Source organism: Ambystoma mexicanum, chromosome 6p, assembly GCF_040938575.1.
Source record: "Ambystoma mexicanum isolate Mex_15411 chromosome 6p, UKY_AmexF1_1, whole genome shotgun sequence".
Lineage (NCBI taxonomy): Eukaryota > Metazoa > Chordata > Amphibia > Caudata > Ambystomatidae > Ambystoma > Ambystoma mexicanum.
In genome coordinates, this window is record NC_090935.1 from 285,222,155 (window position 1) to 285,246,451 (window position 24,297).

Below are 24,297 nucleotides of genomic sequence, written 5' to 3' on the forward strand. Positions count from 1 at the left end.
GGGCAAGTTCTTGGGAAGGAGTCTTCCTTGCGTGGAGCACTGGAAAAGACTGGCCCTACCTTAGGTCTGGATCGAGATAGACCAAGTGCTTTAGGTCCTTTGGAGGCGATCTCTGGAAGAGCTCCCGCCACCTGGCTAGTCTGTTCTTCAGAGACCTTGAGGAAAGCGCGTTGCACGCGGTACAAGCTTGCCAGCCATAGTCTGGGCCAAGGCACCGTAGGCAGAAGGCGTGGGGGTCTTTAGTCGGAAAGAGTCACTCACAGGAAGGACACCTTCTGAACCCTGTAGAAGTCGACAAGCGCCAGGGATGAGCGTGACGCCAGAGGACCCAGTACCTGAATGTTAAAAAGACAAAAAAGACAGAAGAGAATAAGTATCTGTGCATGGAATTACATGGCCGAAGCCAGACCCATGAGCACTGGCGAATTCGACCCATTCACGTCGACGTGGAAAAGGGTACTGGGGTGTGGCGCCGGAGGGCGCAGTTATGGCAGCGCATCCTCCCAGGGCCACACCCCCACGTGCCTCTAAATTTAAAGGGGAAGAAGGTTTTCTCTGGTGAAAAAGGTCCTGTCTCCCATCCCTTGGAAGGGACGTCCATGCAGTATGGAGGAAATGGGATGGGATTTAAGAGTAGGGCAGATGGTGGAGGATGCACAGAGATTGGTGGGATCATATGGGAAGATGGAGCGACATGAAGTGCACTTAGCTGTGATGACATAGAACCTGTGAATGATGCAGGGGGCAACAGCTGCGGAGACATCTTTGGTTTGGGCTTGTGAGTGGACTAGTGGGGGTGGGTGAGGAAAAAGTGTTTTGCTGAGGGCTGTGGCTCCCATTGTAGGGGCATGTGAGATCAGGTGGCATTTGCCCACTGAGGTAGTCCTTGCCCTGTGGGCCCGGGAGGGTAACATCTATGGCAAGTATGCTTTGCATGCTGTGGGTGCACCTAGAGCTTTTGTATTTTGATGATGATGATGCTTGAGGCTGCGGCTGTATGTACCTGGAGGTTCAGATTCCTCTTGTCCGGCCCAATCCTGCTCACCCACTCATCTCGGCTGCGTTGGACACTGCTCTTTCCCCTGACAAATGGACTTTAAGGTGGCCCAATGGAAAAGATAGGAGGGCTTTGACTGTTTTGTTTCTCATTCAGTTTATGAGCATTTCCTATAGGGTAAGTTAGTTGCACGGTTTGATTTGCGCTGTGATGCACCGTGTGTGGTCAGTTTCCTGTGACTCTTTGCTTGTACACATTATACTTTGCAGTACATTGCATTGGCCAATGGATAGTGTTGCTTCCTGTGCCATTTAGTTAGTGCCATCATTTACTTTTACCTCCCTTTCCTGGCCTCTGGCCCCAGAGATAAAGACTCCTCTCACCTAGGTCACATTTTATTCTCATGTTAATTTATTTAGAGGAAACCCGGTGGCTTTACCTGTCTGAACAAAACCTGACGCCTCCAAATCCAAGCTACAACTCAGCAGTATTATAATGGAGGCCAACACAGACGCTAGGTGCTTCAGGAAAACATCATTCACTCCTACCTGAACATCACAACAGACCGATTTCGCTTTGTTAGCCAACTTAAAGTTCTGTATGCAGTATCCCCTTGTACCGATGTCTGCTCCATTAATGAAAGACTAAGTCTGAAGGAAAAATTGCTGATTGACTGAACACTCCTACGTAGGTCGCCTGCATTGAATCACGATTTTGCCCCTACATGCTGAAAGATCCACCCATCTACCTTATCCAAATGATTTTGACTTATGAACACTTGTGTGGTTCAGTACAAATTTGAACTTTTCACATATTCTCACAAATACAAATTCGACAAATGCATAAAAGCTTACACACATTATTTTCCACAGAATTTCCCAACATAACTAAAATTCTTAAAATCCATGGTTAAAACTCTTGCATTTAAAACCCTACATATCCTAAAATAACCTTTAAAACTCCCATAAAACTGCCGACAAGGAAAGTTCATTCGTGTTTAAAATTCAAAACACACAAGTCCTCCTCCATTGTTCTATTGGTCAATTGAATAATGTGGCCCCTTAGGACGCAAAAAGCTGGACATTGCACACATAGATGTTTTAAACTCTACCTCTTGGGCACAATGCCGACAAAGTCTCTGTTCCATGGCTACCTTTGTCCGCCTGCACAGAACATCCTTAGTTGGCAATAGATTTAGCTTTAGTCTCAGCACTTGCATCCTAAAAAACCTTGGCGGGTGCTTCCTCAAATATGGAGCAACGATGTGGAAGTTCTTAATCGCCCACACAAAATGATCACCAAAACACAGATAGATCATCAACTCCTCTCTCAAACAAATCCACACATGTCTAAAAACTTTCTGCTTGACTCTATGTGGAGTCACAATAAGGTACTTTGTTGCAGACTATTTTTGCCAGCAATTGCCCACAATCTGCCCCCCATTCCACCAAAACCTAACAGGAACCTTTGTGCTAAGCCTCATTAAGACTCAAATAGAAGCAGCTGGAGGGGACAAAATACTTAAAGTGTGCAACTTATCCCAGTCAATTAAAATGTAAATAGAGAGCTGCCTTAATTCACACAGTATCCTGTCGGGAGTCGCAGGACCCTGCTCCATAGTTTTGCCTCTAGTTTTGAACGGGAGATTACGTCATCCCTGGTTTGCGCCCCAAAAATCAGTTTTGGGACAATTTGCTGCTTAAACAGTTGTAATTCCTGATGGTTTTAAAATCTGGCACATTTTTTATCAAACTGTAGCAGATGACTTGTCTCTGCCATAAACTTTGCCTTGAGGTCCATTGCCCGGTCTAATCCTTCCTTATTATCATATACGAAAGACCACACATACTTGTATTTATTAACCACCTCCAAGCAACACCTTTTCCATTTGGACCTGCCCATTTAGCCCTTCCCTGATTCAACACCAATACTTACGATTTTTCTGTGTTTATTGAGAGGTCCAAATTGCCCTAGAAATCCTCCACTGCATGGAGAACTCCATGTAGGCCTATTGGAATCATGTTGCAGATGACAATGTCATCTGCTGTACATTAGGTGCTGTACTTTTACCTCCCCTAACCTGTGGGGTGGAGGGGGTTGGTCCTTACTGAGGTTCAACAAACTATTATCCCCTTAATATAGAAACAAAAGGAACGGCGCCAGGGCACAGCCCTGGCACAAACCCCTATTTGTTTCTATCCAGCACGTATAGGATCCGTGGGCATCTAGTCTCAATTTAATCTTTGTGCCCAAAAAGAGAGCCTCCAAAATCCCCATCATTGGGAGCAGACATCACTTATCATATAGACTCTTCCAAAAAAAATGCCCTATTAACATGGTAAAAGATATTGCTAATATCCAGAAAAGCCAGATATATTGGCTTCCCTTGAGCCATTAAGCAGTGCCAAAGCGAAAATGTTCAGGGAGATGCCAATACCCTTCCTGAAACCGGTCTGCAATGGGTCCTGCCAACCAGCGTTATTTGCCGAAGTTTGTAATTCTTTTAAAATAATTCAAGCAAAAATGTTATTGGATAGATCCAGCAATGATATAGGTCTATAGAACAATGGCGATGACCTGTCCACACCTTTAAATATCAGGACTATGAGTGCCGCAGACCAAGTTTCAGGGAACTCCCTTTTAAGCAAAATACTCTCAATACAGACAATGGACACCATGAAACCACATTTGATTTGAAGGTCAAATTGGAAAGGCCCTCAGTCCTGGGAGCATTCGATTTCTTGCTCAATTATGAAGTGAGCAATGTCGTTGAGATTCCAAGACAGAGCCCCCCCCTTTCCAGCAGGAGTGCAGCAAAACACAGTGTCCTGTTTAAACCCAGGCTTTACACAGATCAGTAAAATGCTTTACCCAAACTGCCTCCGATATAGCGTGGTTTCGCAAAAACCGATCCCTCCCTTGTGGCTTTATTAATTGCCAAAACCTACCAGTATTATAGCCCATCATACATTTTCAGCATCATTGATAGTCATTAGAAATTCCTCATCTGTATCTTTGCTTTACCATACGGACCTCGTTAAAACAACCCTGGGGATTCTCCCAACACTTATGTAACTTGACAAACCCCTTTCTGAAATGGTTATGATTTTGGGGTTATTTGCAAATATATTGTTCTATATTTTAGGCGCTTAATTTTGACACAACCCTTTATATTTTAACCTTATTTTGTTCTTTCCTGGCATGCTCCAGCATCTTCCACAGATTAAGCATTCAGCTTGGCCTATTCTAGCCAGTGGTGATGCATCCTTGCAATACCTCTAGGAGGTCGACCGGATTCCATTTTTGGAGAGCATATATATATATATATATATATATATATATATATATATATATATATATATATATATATATATATATCTAACGTTCCATCGAGCAGCACTCCTCACATATCAGTTCCAAACACCTCATTGCGGACAAAAATAAGCAGAAAAACTGCACGGTTGTACAAAGTTAACCTTTATTTTATAGTTTTCAGTTTAAAAAAAAGAAATTAAAATATCCCAGTCAAGTTATTGCCAGACGGCAGCCTGATGCGTTTCTCCACAACCTAGTGGCTTGTTCACAGTAACTCCTCCTCATGAGGAAGATCATTTTAAAAAGACACCCAGGTGATAAATATAGTAAAGGTGACTTACACAACACACACCATATTTAGTGGCCATGTTTGTTTGGGCTTACAAATATGATTAACAAAACATGAAATTGCATATAATCTGAACCTATTCAGTTGTTTATAGGTATGTATATGGAAATACCATATATTTATATACGCCACCATGATTTTTGGAAACAAAGGAAGATTATTTTAAAGCAAAACACAATTTTTGGTGTTTCTCATGAAATGTACGCATACATAAAAATAACTTATAATTAAAACCATGATATTTGGCTATGAACTTCGTACACAATTGACACATTCACTATCACTATACAATATGATATCGATGTTCCACATTTCTACAATTAAACAAAAATTAATGTTCTTCAAAGTTAAAGTGCATAGTGCATTCGAAAGAATTCCTAGGCTATATGTGGCTGTCAAAGTGCATAGTGCCTCAACAATCTAAAATAATATATATATACACACACAAACATACATAAACACGCTTCAATATTATGGCTGGAATGTTGTATATGTATATTAGAATCACTAAATCAGAGCACAGTGCTTCAATACTATCACTTAGTGTTTCAAAACAATAAAAGGTCTTTAAAAAACATCTCACATTATATATAGATTTCACATTCCTGAAGCAACAATTGCAAATTATAAAGTACATTGTGCATTCCTATGATAGAAAAGCCGCATATAACCTTGAAAAAGCATAATACAAAGTGCATAAAGCATTCCTATGGTAAATATACCTCACATGACCAAATAAGAACATAATATAAAGTGCCATGTGCAAAGTGCAACAGGGGATTAATATCCAAGCACTTCTGACTCTAGAATAAGATGGATATTTAATTTCTATATGAATAACATTCATAACTATGAAAGTATAATAATTCAGCTACTTAGATATCATACCGTTAGTGTTACTTCCATCAAGCTTATCCAACCATATATACAAATTTACAATAGATATGAATCGGAGATAGAATAATGTTTTAAGTCACAGTAAAAAAAGTGAAGGGAATAAAAGTACATGGACCAAAAGAAAAATAAAACCTTAAAAAACAACCATGCATCGAGGATTGCAATGCAAGGTCCTTGGAGTTGATGATAATCTTTCTTAATTCACTATATATAATATGATAGGGTGATTATGTCCCCAAGAAAGTATCTAGTTCTTCAACAACATTATGGCCAACAGGGGTCTTGCTCTCAAAGTCAAGAATTAATGTTGTCTCTCCTTGCCGGAGTGCACTCTCATTGTCTCCTCCCCTAGGACCAACGATGACCTTGTGGTATACCAAAGAATGTTAGACTGGCCGGGTCTCCGTTATGAAATATATGGCTCTAATGTGTTGTAGGATACGTACCTTTAGCTTGCATTTGGTACTTCCAACGTACCAATTGAGACAGGGGCATATCAAAAGATAAACCACCAACTCAGATTCACATGCAAGTCTGCTTTTTATGTGGACCAGATGTTTCAAAATTGGATGAATGTAACTGACAGTTTTTTGCGCATTTACAAATGTTACTTCTGATATACTTTGAGAAACCTCCTCCTACTGTGGAAAGCCAATTTGTACGTGCATAATTCTTTTCCACAGTCAAATAGCTGTTCAGCACTAGATCTTTGATATAGGTGCGCTTTCGAAAAGTGATGTCAGAATGGTCATTTAGTAAGCTACCTATATCTGTCAGCTTTCAGTACTTTCCAATATCTGTTTATTACCCGTTTGATAACTTGGGAATGGCTTCCAAATGTCAAAATGAGTCTGGTGGTATTTTGTTCTTCCTTTCGTAGGTCCGTCTTTGATGTTAACATTTTTTGTCTTTACATTTCTCGGACCTTCAGATATGCCCCTTCAATAATCTTCTTTGGGTACTGCTGTTGTAAGAAATTTTGGGCAGTTACTTTGCTGGCTGTATCAAAATCCACAATGTTGCTACAATTCCATCTGATGCGAATAAATTCACCATGTGGGATGCTCTATAGTAAAGTTTTAGGATGTGACTACTTTCATGCAGCGGAATATTGGCACCTGTGACTTTTCTGTATAATTCAGACTCAATTTTTTGTGCCACTATCTTAACTTGCACGTCCAGGAACACAATTGATTGTCGGCTATGGTGTTCAGTAAACTTAAGATTGAGATTGTTGATGTTAAGTAGTTTAATAAACTCGCACCACAGCTCGGCTCTGCCATCCCAAATAATGAATAAATCAATTTTTCAGTATATTTTTCATTATCTTAGGCCCACACTGTGGTTTTCTCCAAATGAATCATCATCAGGTTCGCGAATGATGGCGCAAAGATTGTGCCCATCGCAGTTCCCCGGGTTTGGAGAAAGGTTTCATTATTGAAAATGAAGTTGAAAGTTGTTTTCCAGGCACATTTTGATAATTTTGAGGATCATCTGCGAGTGTTGTAGATGATTTAGAGATCGAGTATTTAGAGTGTTTTGACAGGCAAATATCCCATCACTGTGCTTGATAGACTTGTATAAGGACACCAAGTCCATGGTTGCCAACAAATAAGTGGGTTTCCATGGAAGTTTGTGAATTTTTAATAAAAAAAAAAAAGAAAATAGGTGGTGTCCCTCACATATGAGGGTAATGTAGATACAAAAATGCAAAGGACCTCATCCACAAATGTGGACATATTTTCCAATAAGGACCCGCACAGGGTCACAATGTGTCTCCCTGGTGGTTTGAGGGGATTCTTATGAACTTTAGGGAGGAAATAAATAGTAGGAATGACAGAGTTCTTAGTAAATAGAAATTTCACCATTTTTTCTTCTAGGATATCTGCCTGTTGCCACTTGGTCACGAAGGTCCATACTTCTCTTTCCAATTGTTTGATGGGATTGCGGCTTATTCTTTCATAGCAACTCACATTGTTTAGATGTGTATAGGCTTAGTCAATGTAGTCACATTTGTTCATTATGACTATGTTGCAACCCTGGTCTGCTGGCTTTATTATGTATTTGTCCAGTTTTACCATATTTGCTAGCACATTTGTTGTTTGTTTAGATAGACTGCTTTTTGGTTGCCTCTGAGGAGTTGTTCTTCGTCTTTTAAGTCATCAATCACTACATTGGAGAAGGCTTCTATGTGACAATCTGTGCACTTTGTGGATTAAATATAACAGCTTTGATAGATATATATATATATATACATATATATTATATGGCAAAGCTGTTACAGGTGCTTGAAACAACAATAGAAAATAAAATTTTGAATATCTGGCAAATTCACATCCGTCAAATTCTACATGTCTATGTGGACACCAGAATGGCACGCAATACTCCACTGGGAACCTCACAAATTATGCTTTTGGCAGTTCTCCATTTCATTTTGTCTGACCACTACTCTTAATACAATATTTCGCATTGCTTCATCGAAAAATCATAAGTCAAAGAGCGGTCTTCAGGTTTGTCGATCTCATAACTCAGCTCCCATCTGGTGTACCTACACAATTAATTGTTCTCTTTCTATCAGGAAGCGATAAATCAGACTTCACATCCAGACTTACAGATGTGTGAAAATCATGATGCAACCCCCTGGGTTACAATACCTACAACAGACCATCATGGCATATGTAAAAGGACATGTATTTTCTATCGGCTGCTTTGTAGTATGGCTTATTTACTCCCATGGCATGCATTACCTGGCCCTCAAAAGTAAACCCTCACCTCCAGCACTCTATCAAGCCCATCTCAGACAGTTCATTAATCTAAAATAAAAAAGTGGCAACACCCATACAAAGGTTGATTAACTTATCCACAGGTTTCTTTATCTAAAGATTTTTTATTTTCATGTGTTTATGAATAATATAAACACGTTACAACGATGTTGCAAATGGTTTCAATCATCTCTGAATACTTTAACATTATTAATAAATATCATCTCTGAATCATTATTTTAGTTTGCCTAATCAGTTCTTAGCATTCATTATTACTATGTCTAAGGATGTCAGGAGCTACCGCTCAACAACCTTTGTTTAAACCCTTTACATTAGTGAGGTTTCTCCCACCGAGATAGCCATTCTTAATCACAAGCTTCTGGTCTTTTCTCACATTTACACTTCAAGACCTATCAGTTGAATTGGTTCCAGAATATCATCTCAAATTCATGTAAGACTACATTCACTTTAATCCTACGACATCACCCACATAGATCTGAGTTCACGACCTTCAATCCATTAACCTTGGAGGTAGTCTGGTGTAATCAAAAGCATGTTTTCGATTCAATTAAATGGTGCCTGTAAAATATTCACCATGGAAATATATGATAATTTGGGGTCCCTTTCCACCAGTAAATTCTATTAGTAGTTCAGTTTGTAGTCTGGAAATTTAGTTAATGAATTCTTGATGCCATGTACTTCCATTTCTAACACATTTTGATATATTTAGTTTTGGTGAATCAAAAATAAAATCCTCCCCTTTGCAGTGAATATAATGGTCAATAGTGTAGGGTAACCCAGATATCCTTAAGGCTGGTGTATTGTTTTAAGATGCCTGACAAGAATATGTTTTTGAATTCATCACATAGCGAATCCTACTAAATTCCAAAATAGAATTTGTTTAATTTCAAATTAATATCTGCTGATTTCTTGGTATGATTCACCAAAACTAAATACATTAAAATGTGTTAGAAATGGAAGTACACAGTGTTAAGAATTCACTAACAAAACGTCCAGACTACAAACTGAACTACTAATTGAATGTATATTCTTGTATATTCTAGTAACAATTATACCTGCAGTAGCGGCCATGTAGTTATGGTTAAGTTGCTAAACCCATAGGAAGAGTACTTTTTGGGCAGCTTATAACTTTGCTCACCCTGTACCAAACCTCACAAAAATTTGCTAAAAAAGTATATGGCCCACTCTGAATTTTATTGCAAGGTTTGGTGAGGTTTGGTCCAGGGAGGGGGGCCCAAAATGTATTTTTTTCCCCATAGACATAATGAGAAAAAAACTTTGCTCATGCCTACAGCCCAAACCGCTGGACGGATTTTCACTAAATTTGCGGCAGGAGCGGCGGCTTGGTCCCGAAGGCGTGCTTTTGTTAATGTGGTGTAAATCCATCCAGTAGTTTTTCTTTAAATGACCAAAACTTAAGGCAAAAAAATTAGTAATATCTATGTCCGCTCCGCGGACGCACTTCCCTGTTCGCTCCGCGGACAGGACACCGATTGGCTAATAGACTTGCGACATGTCCGCGGACACACAACGTGTTCGGTGATTGGTTGGCGTGAAGCGTGAGGTGCATCAGATATTTGGAAACGCCCACCATCTTGGATTTGCGTTCATCGCAGTAAAAACATATTAAAAAACACAAAATTGCATTTTTCAAACTTATCAAATAATCTCTGGGGAGGTGAGGGGTGATGAGGATGGGATGGAATATGGCTGCAAGAAGCAAAAAAAGAAACAGGTGTTTTTTGCCCCGAAAGTCGGCGAACAGTCCGGATGTTTGCGGACAGTCCTGTGAAAGTTTGCGGACACCTGTTACGCTCACCTTGGCTCCCACAGGGGCGTCGGTCGGACCCGGACTGCTGCGGCCTCCACCAACGTGATGCGTAGCTCAGAGATGACAGACTGGACTGGCCCTCCTAATCACGTCAGCTTGACCCGTAGAAGGATTCTCCTGCAAGTGGAGAGAGGTATTTAGCCACCCATGGATTCTAGTGATGGCACCTCCCTGCTCTCCCCACTAATCGCCTCCGTAATCCCCTTCCAGTACTCTCACCTTATATTCTTGAAAGATGAGCTCTCCATCCTGCGTGGATTGCAGGGGTGCGTAGACACCAGTTACTTCACTGCTTAAAAGACGTTGGGGAGCTCCGGACGAGAGTGGACTCTGAGGTTCCTGGCGAAGACCAGTAAGTATAGAGTTCATGGAGTTCAATATGTCCAATGTTCACTCTTGTCCCATTCCTTTCTTATCTTGCAGTGGAGTTCGAGAAAAGATGGTCTTGTGGCGGAAGATGGCGTTCAGATAAGAGTCTATTACCCAATGCTGTCCGGTAAATGATGCATGTATTTAACGTGTTGTTTTCTCTCCGTTTTCAGATGCAGCGTTTGAAGATGTGAAGAGTTAAAGAATAATGCCTCCGGTGGTAAATCAGGTAAGTCTATGGTGGTAAGAGAGATTGTATTTGTTGGCTCTCTCGGCTCACCTGGTTATTTCTTTTGTCCCCAGATGCCGGAGCCCGGCGAAGAAATGATGGAGGCAGCGCCGGATCGAAAGGTGCTGTGAGGACTGGTGAGTATGGCGCAGCGCTGCAGCTGGCATTGCGACGCATGTAGAAAGAATGTCCTTTCCAGGTGCCGAGACGTGATAGTTCCGGAATCAGGTGAGAAACTGGAATAAAGTTTGTTTTCTAACCTTGCCTCTACTTTCCTTCCTCTCTAGGAGCTCCGGATTCAGGACGGGCGTGGCAGAGGGCTGGAAGCTGACTTGCAGGCACGGTGAGCGTTACACTGCTGGATGCAGAATAACGCGAAGCATGTGTTGCTGGCCGGGCGTGGTTTAAATAGCCTCAAAAGTAGTCCCAGGTAAGAAGTCCCTAGAACCACACCCGAGTAAAAAATAGCCCCTGTAGTAAAATAGTCCTTTTCAGGCTTCATGTTGAATTGGAGTCATTTGCAGCATGGTCTGCCTGAGGTAAGTAATGACTATGAGCCTGGCACCTTAGGCGCCAGGACTGAACCCAGATAGCCCCTAGCCGGGGCTGCTGAAGTTTTACTAAATGTCTAGATGCCTACTCCCAGGGCTGATGGGCTTAGTCCGGATGCCTGGGGGTAGGCATCATGACAGCAGCCACCCCCCCACAAACTCCCCTAACCCCCCCCCCCCAAGGCCCCTTCTAAAGTTTTTCTTCCCCTGGGCCTTGGTTTGTTTGGGACGTTCCGATGGAATCTTTTCACCAACCGAGGTGCATGAACGTGATCACTGGGCTCCCATTACCTTTCTTGTGGTCCGTAACCTTTCCACTTGATTAAATAAAAAAAGTTTTGATTTAACCATCTTAGAGTCCAGGATATTTTTTAACTCGAATTCAGGTTCTCCATCTATCAGGATGGGGTTCGGTGGTTTGGTTAATCTTGTTCCGGGTTGAACTGGTTTTAGAAGTGAAACATGAAAGACAGGATGGATCCGCATATTAGGGGGTAGTTCTAATTTGACGGCCACCGGGTTGATAATGGCCTTAATGGTGTAAGGTCCCAAATATCTAGGATTAAAAGTTCGAGTTCCTCTTAGAGGTATGTGTTTCGTTGCCAAACTTGATCTCCAATCTGGTATTGGGGAGTGTCACTTCTATGTTGATCAGCATTTTTCTTGTATTTCTCTTTTGCTTGTTTCAAATGTTCAGTTGCCCCCTTAAAGGCCTGTGTAATAGAGAGCAGATGGGTCACTGCCGGCATTTACAAGTGCTGGGGCGAATCGAGTTCTGAGGTTCGAGGATGATGTCCACACATGGTATAAAAGGAGCTTTGTCCGGTTCCTGAATGTACTGAGTTATTGTATGCGTATTCAGAAATCCATAACATTTCCTTCCAATTGTTTTCGGTCTGGTGTAGCATGCAACGTAGGTATTGTTCAAGAGTCTGGTTGGTCCTCTTCGTTTGACCATCGGTCTGGGGATAGTGACTGGTTGATAACCTCACGTCGATATGCGCCAATTGGCAACATTTCTTCCAAAATAGCAAAATGAATTGACTACCTCGGTCAGAGACCAATACGGAAGGAAATCCATGTATTCGAACTATGTTTTCAAGAAATTCTTTGGCCAAAATTGAAGCGGAAGGTAATCCCTTTAAAGGAATGAAGTGGGCCATCTTGGAAAAAAGATCAACTATAACCAGAATGGTGTTAAACCCATTACACGGAGGTAGATCTGTAATAAAGTTTGAAGACAAAGTGTGCCAGGGTGCGGGTGGAATATCCAAAGGTTGTAAAAGACCGGCTGGTTTTTTCTTTCGACTTTTGTTTTGGGCGTAGATACCACAAGACAGCACACATGATTTTACGTCTTTTCACCAGGTGGGCCACCAGAATGGTCTTAATTTTAGCTTCAGTCTTTGCAATACCTGGGTGTCCTTCCATCAGAGCATCATGGTAATTGGAGATGACTAGTTCTTGTAGTTCCTTGAGTGGTAGAAATAGACGCCCTTGATAGTAAGCCAAGTCATTGATGACTGAATAATATTGGCACTTTTTCACCCAATCTTGCAGGGCTGCTGAATCGAAAAGTTGTTGGATTTTTAAATGAATATCTTCTAAAGTCTGTGGAGTAGTTATACCAAGAATTCTTTGTTCTGGAATTATAGGCACCGGTTCTGGGTTCGAATATGCTTCTCCCATCCCTATTCGGGACAAGGCATCTGCCTTACCATTCTTGCATCCTGGTCGATGAGTGATCACGAAATCGAATTCGGCAAGGAATAATGCCCATCGAAGTTGACCCGATGATTGGGCCTTGGCTGTCTTTAAATACTGCAGGTTCCTGTGATCGGTGATTACAGTAATGGTGTGCCTTGCACCGAGAAGATAATGCCGCCAAGCCTTGAAGGCGGCTTTGATGGCTAACAACTCTTTATCGGTAACCGCATAGTTTAACTCGGGGGCTGAAAACTTCCTGGACCAAAATGCTACTGGATGAAGTTGACCGGGTTCAGGATCCTTCTGGACAGGACAGCTCCCATGGCTAAACTGGATGCATCGGTTTCGACTACATATGAAAGCTCGGGGCGTGGATGCTTCAAGACAGGTTCCAACGTTAATTTTCAATTTCAGCTCTTGGAAGGCCTTTTCAGACTCCTCGGTCCACAAGAAGCGTTTGTTTTTTCGCAAAAGTGCTGTGATGGGGTGTACAACATGTGAGAAGTCAGGAATAAATCTGCGGTAGAAATTAGCAAATCCAAGCATGCTTTGTACCCCTTTAACTGAACTGGGTGATGGCCATTTGAGAATTGCATCCACCTTTCGAGAGTCCATTCGGACTCCTTTTGGAGTCAGGATAAATCCAAGGAATTTTGCATATAACTTGTGCCGACCTAGTTTCTCGAGGACTGCACGAACGTGCTTAACATGGTCTGATTCCGAGGAGGAGTATACTAGAATGTCGATGTATACCACAACACAGACGTCAATGAGTTCACGAAGAACATTGTTCATAAAATACTGGAAGGCTGCTGGTGCATTGCACAACCTGAAGGGCATCACCGGATATTCGAATAATCCGTACTTGTTACGAAAGGCAGTCTTCCATTCGTCCCCCTTTTTTACATGTACCAGATGATATGCCCCTCGGAGATCTAATTTAGTGTAGATGCAAGCATCCTTTACTTGGTCTAGTAATTCGGGGATCAGAGGCAATGGGTATCGGTTCTTCACCGTAATCGGATTTAGTGCGCGGTAGTCTATACACGTTCTGAGGTCACCTTCCTTTTTAGGTACAAAGAATAAAGCTGAGGATGCAGGGGACTTGGATGGACGAATGAAGCCGTTAGCGAGGTATTGATCCAAGTATTGTCGTAGGTGTACGTTTTCGGGTTCCGCAATGGCGTAGATCCTACTGCATGGAGGTTGCGCACCGGGTATGATGTCGATTTGACAATCGTATGATCTGTGAGACAGTAAGGTGTTTGCCTGTTCTTTTTGGAAAACGTCCTGGAATTCTAGGTATTCCTGAGGTAACTGCACGACTGGATTAGTGACTGTGGCCAGGCCTGTGTTCAAGGTTTTTTCCGGGTAACAGGTGTGCGCACTATCCGGGAAGGTTATTCTCTTCTCTGGCCAATCAATACAAGGATTATGTGTTTCCAACCAAGGTATCCCCAGTATTATTTGGAACTGCGGGGCTTTGATTAAATCAAACACAATAGTCTCTCGATTCCCATCTTGACCCAGCAAAGTCATCTCTGTAGAGGAATGAGTTACAGGCCCAGAAGCAATTTCAGTTCCGTCGACTGTGCTGATGACATCCGAAGTGGTCTTTTTGCAGAGAGGTAGATTCATCCTAGAAGCAAATTTGTGGTCCATAGTTTCCTATGGCCCCGCAATCGATGTATGCCCTTACTGCGTGTATACGTGATAGCTGCCTTGGATCAATAAGGACCATTGGTATGATTAGGTGCGAGGTCTGAGTGTTTTTCTTCAAGCTCGGCAAGCGGACCTCTACGCTTGTCGGGCGTGGTCGTTTTCCGAGTCAGGCTCAGTTTGATTTTTAACAGCAACTCCAACTACTTTCTTTGATGGTTTTATAGGGCATTCCCGTAGAAAATGTCCTGAGGCCCCACAGTACAGTAAAGACACATTTGCATCTGCCGTCTACTTTCTCTTTCCTTTTGAGTTAGAGGTCCCTTAACCCTCCCCGATCTGCATAGGTTCTGATGCATCTATTCCTTTGGGGTTAACATTAGGTTTAACCAATACCCGATTCTCGAACTTAGCTCGATCAGCCTTTCTATTCTGAAGTCGGTGGTCTAACTGGACCTCTAAGTTTATATATTCTGTGCAATCCTGAGGTGGGTTCACAACTTGGGCCAAAACATGTTTGAGTTCACCCCGAAGTCCACGATGAAATAAGGTGACTCGTTTTTCTTCTGGCCACCCGGTTTCCACCACTAACCTATTGAAGGTTGCGATATAGGTTAGCAGATCCTGATTACCTTGTCGTAGGGATAAAAGTTCGTTATTCAAGGCCTGTCCTTGTGAATGTCTGGCAAATAGTTTTTCCATGCTCAATTGAAAACCCTGAAAATCCTGAAGAAGAGGGTCCTCCTGGTTGACTAGTGGAATTGACCAATCCGCTGCGCTACCACTAAGGTATGATAGTACAAAGGCTACTTTAGCTTGATCGTTTGGGAAAGCTCCAGGTCTGCATAAAAAGTGCAAGCGGCATTGGTTCATGAACATGGCAAACCTTTTCGGGTCCCCAGCAAAATGTTCGGGTGGAGCTAAAGGAATGCTCCCTGGTAGGACCACGTGCACAGGATTGCTCGAAACAGGAGTTGGAATAACCCCCTCCAATCTGCCCCCTTTGGCCCCCCCCCTACCCCCCCCCCCCCCCGAGGCCAGGTAGCGGTCTTTGCCCAGGTTGGTTTTGCAGCAGTTGTCTAGCAAGATCAGTGCGCTATTTTGACATGATCAGTTCCCTCCTGAGGGCATTAGTTTCCTGGCGCGCGGAGTGCACTTCAGCCCTAAGTTACCCTAACAATTGGGCTAGTTGGTCGGTTTGTGAGGTTTCCATGGCGCCCGGGTGGGTGTTTGTAGATTGGCTTCGCGTTCCGTTACGCTCACCTGGCTCCCACAGGGGCGTCGGTCGGACCCGGACTGCTGTGGCCTCCACCAACGTGATGCGTAGTGCAGAGATGACAGACTGGACTGGCCCTCCTAATCACGTCAGCTTGACCCGTAGAAGGATTCTCCTGCAAGTGGAGAGAGGAATTTAGCCACCCGTGGATTCTAGTGATGGCACCTCCCTGCTCTCCCCACTAATCACCTCAGAAATCCCCTTCCAGTACTCTCACCTTATATTCTTGAAAGATGAGCTCTCCATCCTGCGTGGATTGCAGGGGTGCGTAGACACCAGTTGCTTCACTGGTTAAAAGGCGTTGCGGAGTTCCGGACGAGAGTTGACTCCGAGGTTCGTGGCAAAGACCAGTAAGTATAGAGTTCATAGAGTTCAATATGTCCGATGTTCACTCTTGTCCCATTCCTTTATCTTGCAGTGGAGTTCGAGAAAAGATGGTCTCGTGGCGGAAGATGGCGTTCAGGTAAGAGTCTGTATTACCCGATGCTGTCCGGTAAATGATGCATGTATTTAACGTGTTGTTTTCTCTCCATTTTCAGATGCAGCGTTTGAAGATGTGAAGAGTTAAAGAATAATGCCCCCGGTGGTAAATCAGGTAAGTCTATGGTGGTAAGTGAGATTGTATTTGTTGGATCTCTCGGCTCACCTGGTTATTTCTTTTGTCCCCAGATGCCGGAGCCCGGCGAAGAAATGATGGAGGCAGCGCCGGATCAAAAGGTGCTGTGAGGACTGGTGAGTATGGCGCGGTGCTGCAGCTGGCGATGCGACGCATGTAGAAAGAATGTCCTTTCCAGGTGCTGAGACGTGATGGTTCCGGAATCAGTTGAGAAACTGAAATAAAGTTCGTTTTCTAACCTTGCCTCTACTTTCCTTCCTCTCTAGGAGCTCCGGATTCAGGACGGGCGTGGCAGAGGTCTGGAAGCTGACTTGCAGGCACGGTGAGCGTTACGCTGCTGGATGCAGAATAACACGAAGCGTGTGTTGCTGGTCGGGCGTGGTTTAAATAGCCTCAAAGTAGTCCCAGGTAAAACGTCCCAAGAACCACACCCGCGTACAAAATAGTCCCTGTAGTAAAATAATCTCTTTCAGCCTTCATGTTGGATTGGAGGCATTTGCAGCATGGTCTGCCTGAGGTAAGTAATGACTATGAGCCTGGCGCCTAAGGCGCCAGGACTGAACCCAGATAGCCCCTAGCCGGGGCTGCTGAGGTTTTACTAAATGTCTAGATGCCTGCTCCCGGGGCTAATGGGCTTGGTCCGGATGCCTGGGGGTAGGCATCATGACAACACATGTGCATTACTGGTTTGGTGAAAAGCAGTTCTTTGATGGCTTATAATTTGGCACCACTTAATGGAACTGCATGTAATTTTGCAATTATATTTCTGACCTGATCCTGAATGTGTTTGCAAAGTTTGGTGGGATTCTGTCAAGAGGGGGTAAAATTAGAGGGGGGTCCCAAAATAATGTAAAGGCTTATGAGATGCCATTTGATGAATCTACACTTAATTTGGCAAACTGATAATACAAATAGATACAAAGGTTTTTGCGAAGTTTGGTGGGATTTTGTCAAGAGGTAGCAGAATTAGAGGGGGGGGTCCCAAAATATTGTAAAGGCTTATAAATGTGGTGCCATTGTATGCGCATCATTTGACACTTTTGAAAAAATAAAACATGGGTGGATTTCCAGCAAACTTGTGTAAGGAGCATTGAGAAGGACCTGAAAGCATGGTTTTGCAAATGTACCCGTGTTTTATTTTTTGACAAGTGTCATAATGTAGGTACAAAAAATAGTGATATACCTTTGGTGACTGAGGTGTAGCCTGTGGCCATGGGCAGGCACAGGATTGTCCGGGTCATGGAATAAGGTCATGATCCAGACAATCTGGCTACTAGCTATGACCACAAGGGACAAAACATGGTGTTAAAGTGGCCATGTCCACCTGGGACTTGCTTTTTGATAAATGTATTCGAAATTAGGATAGATTTGAAAAGGAAGAAAAATGTGCTTGTGGTAATATGGTCAGAGTTCTCTTTTTGCCTTCTGCAGGCTGCCATGGAAAGCAAAGAGGGGCCCTGTATGGAATCCTAACTTCCCTTTCCATGGTGGCCATGTTGGAAAAGGATTTCCCTTCCTACACCGTGATGCCAGAGGCGTCCCGGTGTAGGAAGGAACATCCTTTTTTTTTTTAGTACCCTGGGTTCCCTCTTTGGGAACCTAGGGTGCTAATGGCCTTCATCCCCCCATTACAGGGGCTGGAATGGGGGGGATAACGGTCCAGAGACCTCATTATCCACCCTTGCTTAGCTTGGGCTGCCAGGCCGGTATCCACCGTTCCATCCCTGTAACAGAGGATAAACGCCACAATATTGCCATTAGCATAATACAAAATGCAAATGGAAATGTTGCAAAATCTTATTGAGTCTATGTACTTTACTGAGAAATATAAAGTAGATGGAGTCCAAGTTTTTTTTTTTAGTTCTATGTTTTAACTGTGAAAGGTGGTTCCTAAAGGAACATTTCTTTTATTGTTTTTGGATGCTTTTTTTTTTTTTTTTGGCAGGAGAGCTTAGAACGAAACGTGGGGAGGGAAATGAGGGAAATGAGGGAACATGCACCAAACACTAATATGGAGGGTCAGGTGGACAGGGGAAAATGTTGCACGTGTGTTACTTCTAAGGTAGGGGGCAGTGTTTCCCATGCTCCTTGATTACAGCAGTGGTGGTGACTATTGGGGAGGAGGGATGGCATTAGCTGATTCCATTTTAAGATAAATAGCAGTTTTGCTAAAAGTATGTACTGTGTAATAGATTGTTAATGGATGAGTAGGCATAGGTGTTGGAGCAGTGCAAGGGAAATTTTGAAGTTGAAAGTTCCTAGATCAGTACAAAATGCAGTTCCAAACAGTCTGCGAAGCACAGATCTTATCCTGAAGTGCGGAAGTGTTCTCGGACACGTCATCATGCCATGCGCCAGCATATGGTCATGTGGCACTGTCCTGAAGGTCCGCAATGAAGTCAGATGTTTGTAGACGTTATGGTTAGGTTGGACTCATAAAAACCTATGAAATTCACTGAAAAAACTTTAAGGAGACGTTATGGTTAAGTTGCGCTACTGAAAACCAAAACCAGTGAAAAAGCTTTGTAAAAGGGACATTATGGTTACAAGTAAAACCAAGAAAAACCTGAAATTCACCAGTTATGGTAAGCTAAGCAACCATACCTCGCGCCACCACGGTGCATTGCTAAGAATAACACCCATCACATCAAAGATGAAATCACAAATATGATTGATGACATCACTGATTACATCACACGTCTAGCCCCTTCTGCTTCACTGACATATCTAGGCTAGTTGAGTTTATTCACGGGCAATCAAAAACTTAAAATTCAAAAAGGTATTACATTTGTAGACTGCTATTTTCGCATGTTCTTACAGTACTTTCCTTAGAATTCAATCACATCCTATGATGCACATACATAGGGGAAGAAGCTGGCCTGAAACACAGAAATCATTTCTATGCATAAAGATAATCATGTTGGTTATACACAGTGGCTCATGATACTGCCTCTTGTTTACTTACTTTACTCTCCCTGTATAAGCCCCATATTTGTATACATTGTGGTCTCAATGTTTTTTGTGCAGTACAAACATGTAGTAAGTGATGCATTATTACCTACTTAGTATGTTTCACAGTATGCAAAAGTGTGATATAGAAGCATTCACGGTTTTACTATAAAACATGCGAAAATTAGAAATATTACAGTTCTATGGTGTATGCTGCAGCCAATGCCTATGTTTCTGTATGAGTAGGTTCCTGTTCTAGAAACAACACTGCAATGGAATGTTCTTTGGAGTAATACATTAATCAAGTATGTAGTTCATCACACATCTCCAGATGACCCCTGACACTTTTTTGCCAACATTACATTCACAACCCCTTGTAGGGACTTCCAATGAAAATGAAATGCACATGTGATGTCAATCAATCATATTTGTGAGGTCATCTTTGATGTCATGGGTGTTATTCTTAGCAGTGCACGGTGGTGGCGCGAGTTATGGTTGCTTAGCTTACCATAACTGGGGAATTTCAGGTTTTTTTGGTTTTACTTGTAACCATAACGTCCCTTTAACAAAGTTTTTTCATTGATATATATATATATATATATATATCATATATACACATACACATATATACACGCACAGCAGGGTATAAATGTTACTGGTATATACAAGGTAATAGGAGGCAGCAGCTATGCTTGCTGTAGGGCCGCTTGTAAACAACTGCTATAGGCGGAAGGTGTCAAAGGTTTGTATTGAAATCCCTGCAGATAACACACGCTCTGCCAATTAGTCAGGTATGCCTTTGTGTTGTATTAAAGCAAGACTGCAACATTCCTGCCATCATGCAGAGGACACAACCGCCATCATCCATGCATTACGCAGACTTTATTAACAATAAACCTTGAGGTTTCTGCAAGTAGAAATGCAATTTACAATGTACAATCAACCTTTTGGAATTCTTTAACGCAAACCTAACACAATCTAATGCTTGGCTCTGATCGACAAAGACCTTTTCATTAGCACATATTTCTAATCTTTCAACAGCGGCATAAAAACCAATCAAACAATTACTTACCCGGGATGGACTGGGGTGTGTCCCATTCCCCCAGGACCCTGTGCTAGTTCTGTCTTCTACATCTAGGAGGGAGGGAATAAAAAAAACATAACTTCAGTATGATCTGTATAACATTTTCTATTTGACGAGCATATTTTTAAAACGTATGCTTCCCATCAATCGGCTGATTTAATTTTAATTAAAACTTCAATGCAACAGTGACTTGTGACCCAACTGTTAAACATAACTTATTTAAATTCAGAGGAGAAATTAATTGATCCGTAAGTGCAAGAGCAAATTACTGTGATCCCTTAGTGTTTTTTATGCACTTAACAAATTCATGAGTACCTAGAACAAACAAGTTACAGTATGTATTATCAAAATGGTTATCATAAATCAGAGCCTGAAACTAGATCCAAAGGCCTTCCACCATTTTCTCAATATTCGATATTTAATAAACATTCCCCATTTTACCCCATATTACTTCAACAATCGAGAAGGCGCATCAAAAGACCATGCCACAACCTTTTTCCATTTAAAACTAGACGACTCTTGATTAGTAAGAAATTATATTCTGTGTGCTGTGTGCTGTGACTAATTAAAGGTATTCGTCCCTTCTTCCCAAGGGGACAAGGACTCTGGTTCCTGTGAAGACCTCCCTAAACCACTTAGCCTAGTAGCATGCAAGGGACTATCTGTTATGAAGACTAATCTAACATCTGTATATTTGCCTGAAGGTAATGCTGCAACCAACCAGCCCGCAGAAGGAAAGGAGAATGTCTCTAAGAGAAGACGCATACCTAATGGGCCCAAGTGGATTAACATGGAGAAGCAGAGAGTTGTACGGCGGGTGAAGCCCCCTGACGTCTGCACGCCTTGGAGAGATGAACCTGAGAGGAGCCGTGGAAATAGCCACTTTCGCAGAGCATACGAGACAAATGCTCGAGGCCTGGCGTACCCAACAACAGAGTCATCCGTCAGGTGGTGGCAAGACCACATCCATAGTGTGGATGGCAGGACGCCCAACGAAAAACGACGAAACCACCAGACAAGGCATGTGAGCGCATACATCTTCCCAACGTTAAACCCCATATACGGCATAAGGGAAGACGAGAATCTGAGACCAACGAAAATGCATACGGAAAGGTGACTTGGAACGTGAACAGCTTCCCAACATCAACCTCTGTATACGGTAGAAAGGAAACCGAGAATGGGATTCTGACAAACTAAGGAACGCGAAAGGCAGTATCGAAGATGATTAACCAACCAAATGTCATGGACTACAACGTTCCCAGACAGAGGTAAACAGGGAGAAGCAATACAAGAAGAGAAACTTGTCCCATTACACATGACAAGTTACTCTATATAACCCTTTGTAAATTGGAAGTGTGTAAAGCTGATAAAGAGAAGACTGAATAACCCTGTGTGGGAAATCTATGAAGCCTCTGAACAAAGACCCGATAACAGAGGGAAACTACTAAACGAGCACCAAGATGAAAAGGGGAGAAACTGTGGCCTAAAATCTTGTAATAAAGAAGGACAGACAAGACTATCAAGTGAACAAGATAGTTACAAAGAGAGAGGGGAAATACCAGGTGGGAAGAAACCAAAGCCAAGCTGAGAAAGCCTGGATCAACATATTATGATGAGGCTAAAGTGTCCAACTACAAATGGCATTCATGCCAGGGGACAAGTGACTTTTACTTTGTTCATAGCATGCAATCCCAAATATTTACACTGAAAATACCCATGAAATCCAAGATGCAATGACTGAAAGGCTAAAGAGCTCGTACACTGGAACTGAGCCTGGTCATTCAGGAACTAACGGGTTGTCAAGTTTATTTAATAAATAAGGTGTTGTGTGCATGGCTTTTCGACACTGTAATGTTAATATTACAAAACGAAGTCTTTCACAGCAAATGTTTGATGCAGACATATTTCACAAATGACCCATGAAGTGTATTCAAATGGATTGTGTCCTCCCACATATTCCTCATCGTTGATATACATATCTCGGCCAGCTCCACTGCTTCGGGCAATTTCTCGGCAGAGGGCACTGTGCACAATGTCGTGGCGTTGATGTCCCTCGAGGGCTAACATGGCGTGTCGTAGTCACCAGTAGTATAAGTAGCTTGTGCCACGCCCGTTGGCTTCAGTTCTATTTTTCTGATAGCTTTGCTTCGAGCAATAATGGCGCGCTTCATTTTTCTACTGAAAATGTCTTCAACTCCTTTGAATCCAAAGTTGGGTTTTAAGAAATGTTACGACTGATGGGCGAAGATGGCGATAACAGATCTCACCGCGTATGCCTTTGGTGTTTGGGTTCCAGCCACCGGACCGATGACTGCGCATACTGTCAGTCCATGACTGACAACGCTCTCCGGGAATGGCAAGGTAAACTGGCGGGGGGAGGGAAGCTTCGAAGGAGGACAAAAAGTCTGGGGGGATCTAAGAACTCCTCTAGGCGTAAACGTTCGAAGAAGCCCCAGTCGAGGCGTCTGTCAAGACAATCTTTGTCTTCTACGAAGAATGTGAAGAAGAGACGCCATAGTTCTCCCTCTTCGTTATCAGATACCTCTACAGAGGTAATCAGATGTCAGACTAGGTCTGATTCCCCTAGTAAATGGAATGCCTTTAGGATAGAGATGATGCAGATCTTTGAGAATGCGGCCTCAACCCCCCACAAAAGAGTCACGCAAGAGCCATGCCCCTGTCGGTCCTTTGGACGACTAAGGGAGGTCAAAGGCTACTTCGGCAAAGGCAAGTAGTAAACCGGAGACTTGAGATACTCAACCCAACAAAAAGGTGTCAAAGGTATCGACTCGTGAGTCAAGTCGATCGCAGAGGCCGTCGAAGAAGCTAAAAACATCGAAGTCTTCGACGATTTCGTAGACGCCATCGGCGCCGATTGCTTCGACGCAAAAATCGAGGCCTATTTCTAATACATCAACCCCTTTCTCAAGACCGTCTTCGACACCGTCGACGGAGTCATCAATTCCATCAAAGCACATTACAGTTCAGGAGAAAACATTCAAACATGTACCGAAAAAATACTTTTTTTAAGTCAATGTCCTCCATTTATGAAGAGGAAAGTGCTTCGCATGATGACATATCTCCATTGGCAGTGCGTTTTGGCACTAGAGTGGTACCTGAAGAATTAAATGATCCAGAATCAAGGATGAAGGACCTCTATGATTCCCTCCAATCTGCTAGTGGTCTTGACACTTCACCAGAGTTGGAGTTTGGAAAACGTGACCCATCAGACCATGCCGATTTAGGTTATAGAAACCTTATGAATAGAGTCACTGAGTACATGGGTTGGAGTAGGGCTTAAGGAACTTACGAGCAGGTTGACAAGACCAGGGTCACCAGAAAGGCCCAGTTTTGCCCTTTCATAAGGCCCTTCAAAAGAAGGTGATATCAAAGTGGGAGGCTCCAGAATCTGGACCTACTAACTGGAACTGCTCTAGGAAGTATAGACCCTCTAGCAGTGATCCGGACGATCTCAGCGAACATCCTACGCCTGAGAGTTTGGTAGTCCAAGCTGCTACTTCAACAAAACAGTCTGCTTATCCCTCTATTCTCCCGGATAGAGACAATAAAAAAGTTGATGCATGGGCTCGCAAGGTCTTTACCTCAGACAGCATGGCCCGGATGTCCACTAACGTTACCTGTACCTTGGCTCGATTCACTTATACCGTGTGGGACTGTGTTAGCA

General features: G+C 42.8%; 1 protein-coding gene across 13 annotated transcripts in view; it reads right to left on the reverse strand.

Moving 5' to 3' along the window:
- The window catches only part of TCF4 (transcription factor 4), a 1,236,777-nt gene that overhangs the window by 901,828 nt on the left and 310,652 nt on the right, over window positions 1-24,297 (reverse strand). For all 13 annotated transcript variants that reach the window (XM_069627021.1, XM_069627025.1, XM_069627024.1 and 10 more), the window contains exon 3: window positions 20,601-20,662. In XM_069627021.1, the coding sequence (XP_069483122.1) occupies window positions 20,601-20,662 (62 nt within the window). The remainder of the gene's footprint in view (window positions 1-20,600; window positions 20,663-24,297) is intronic.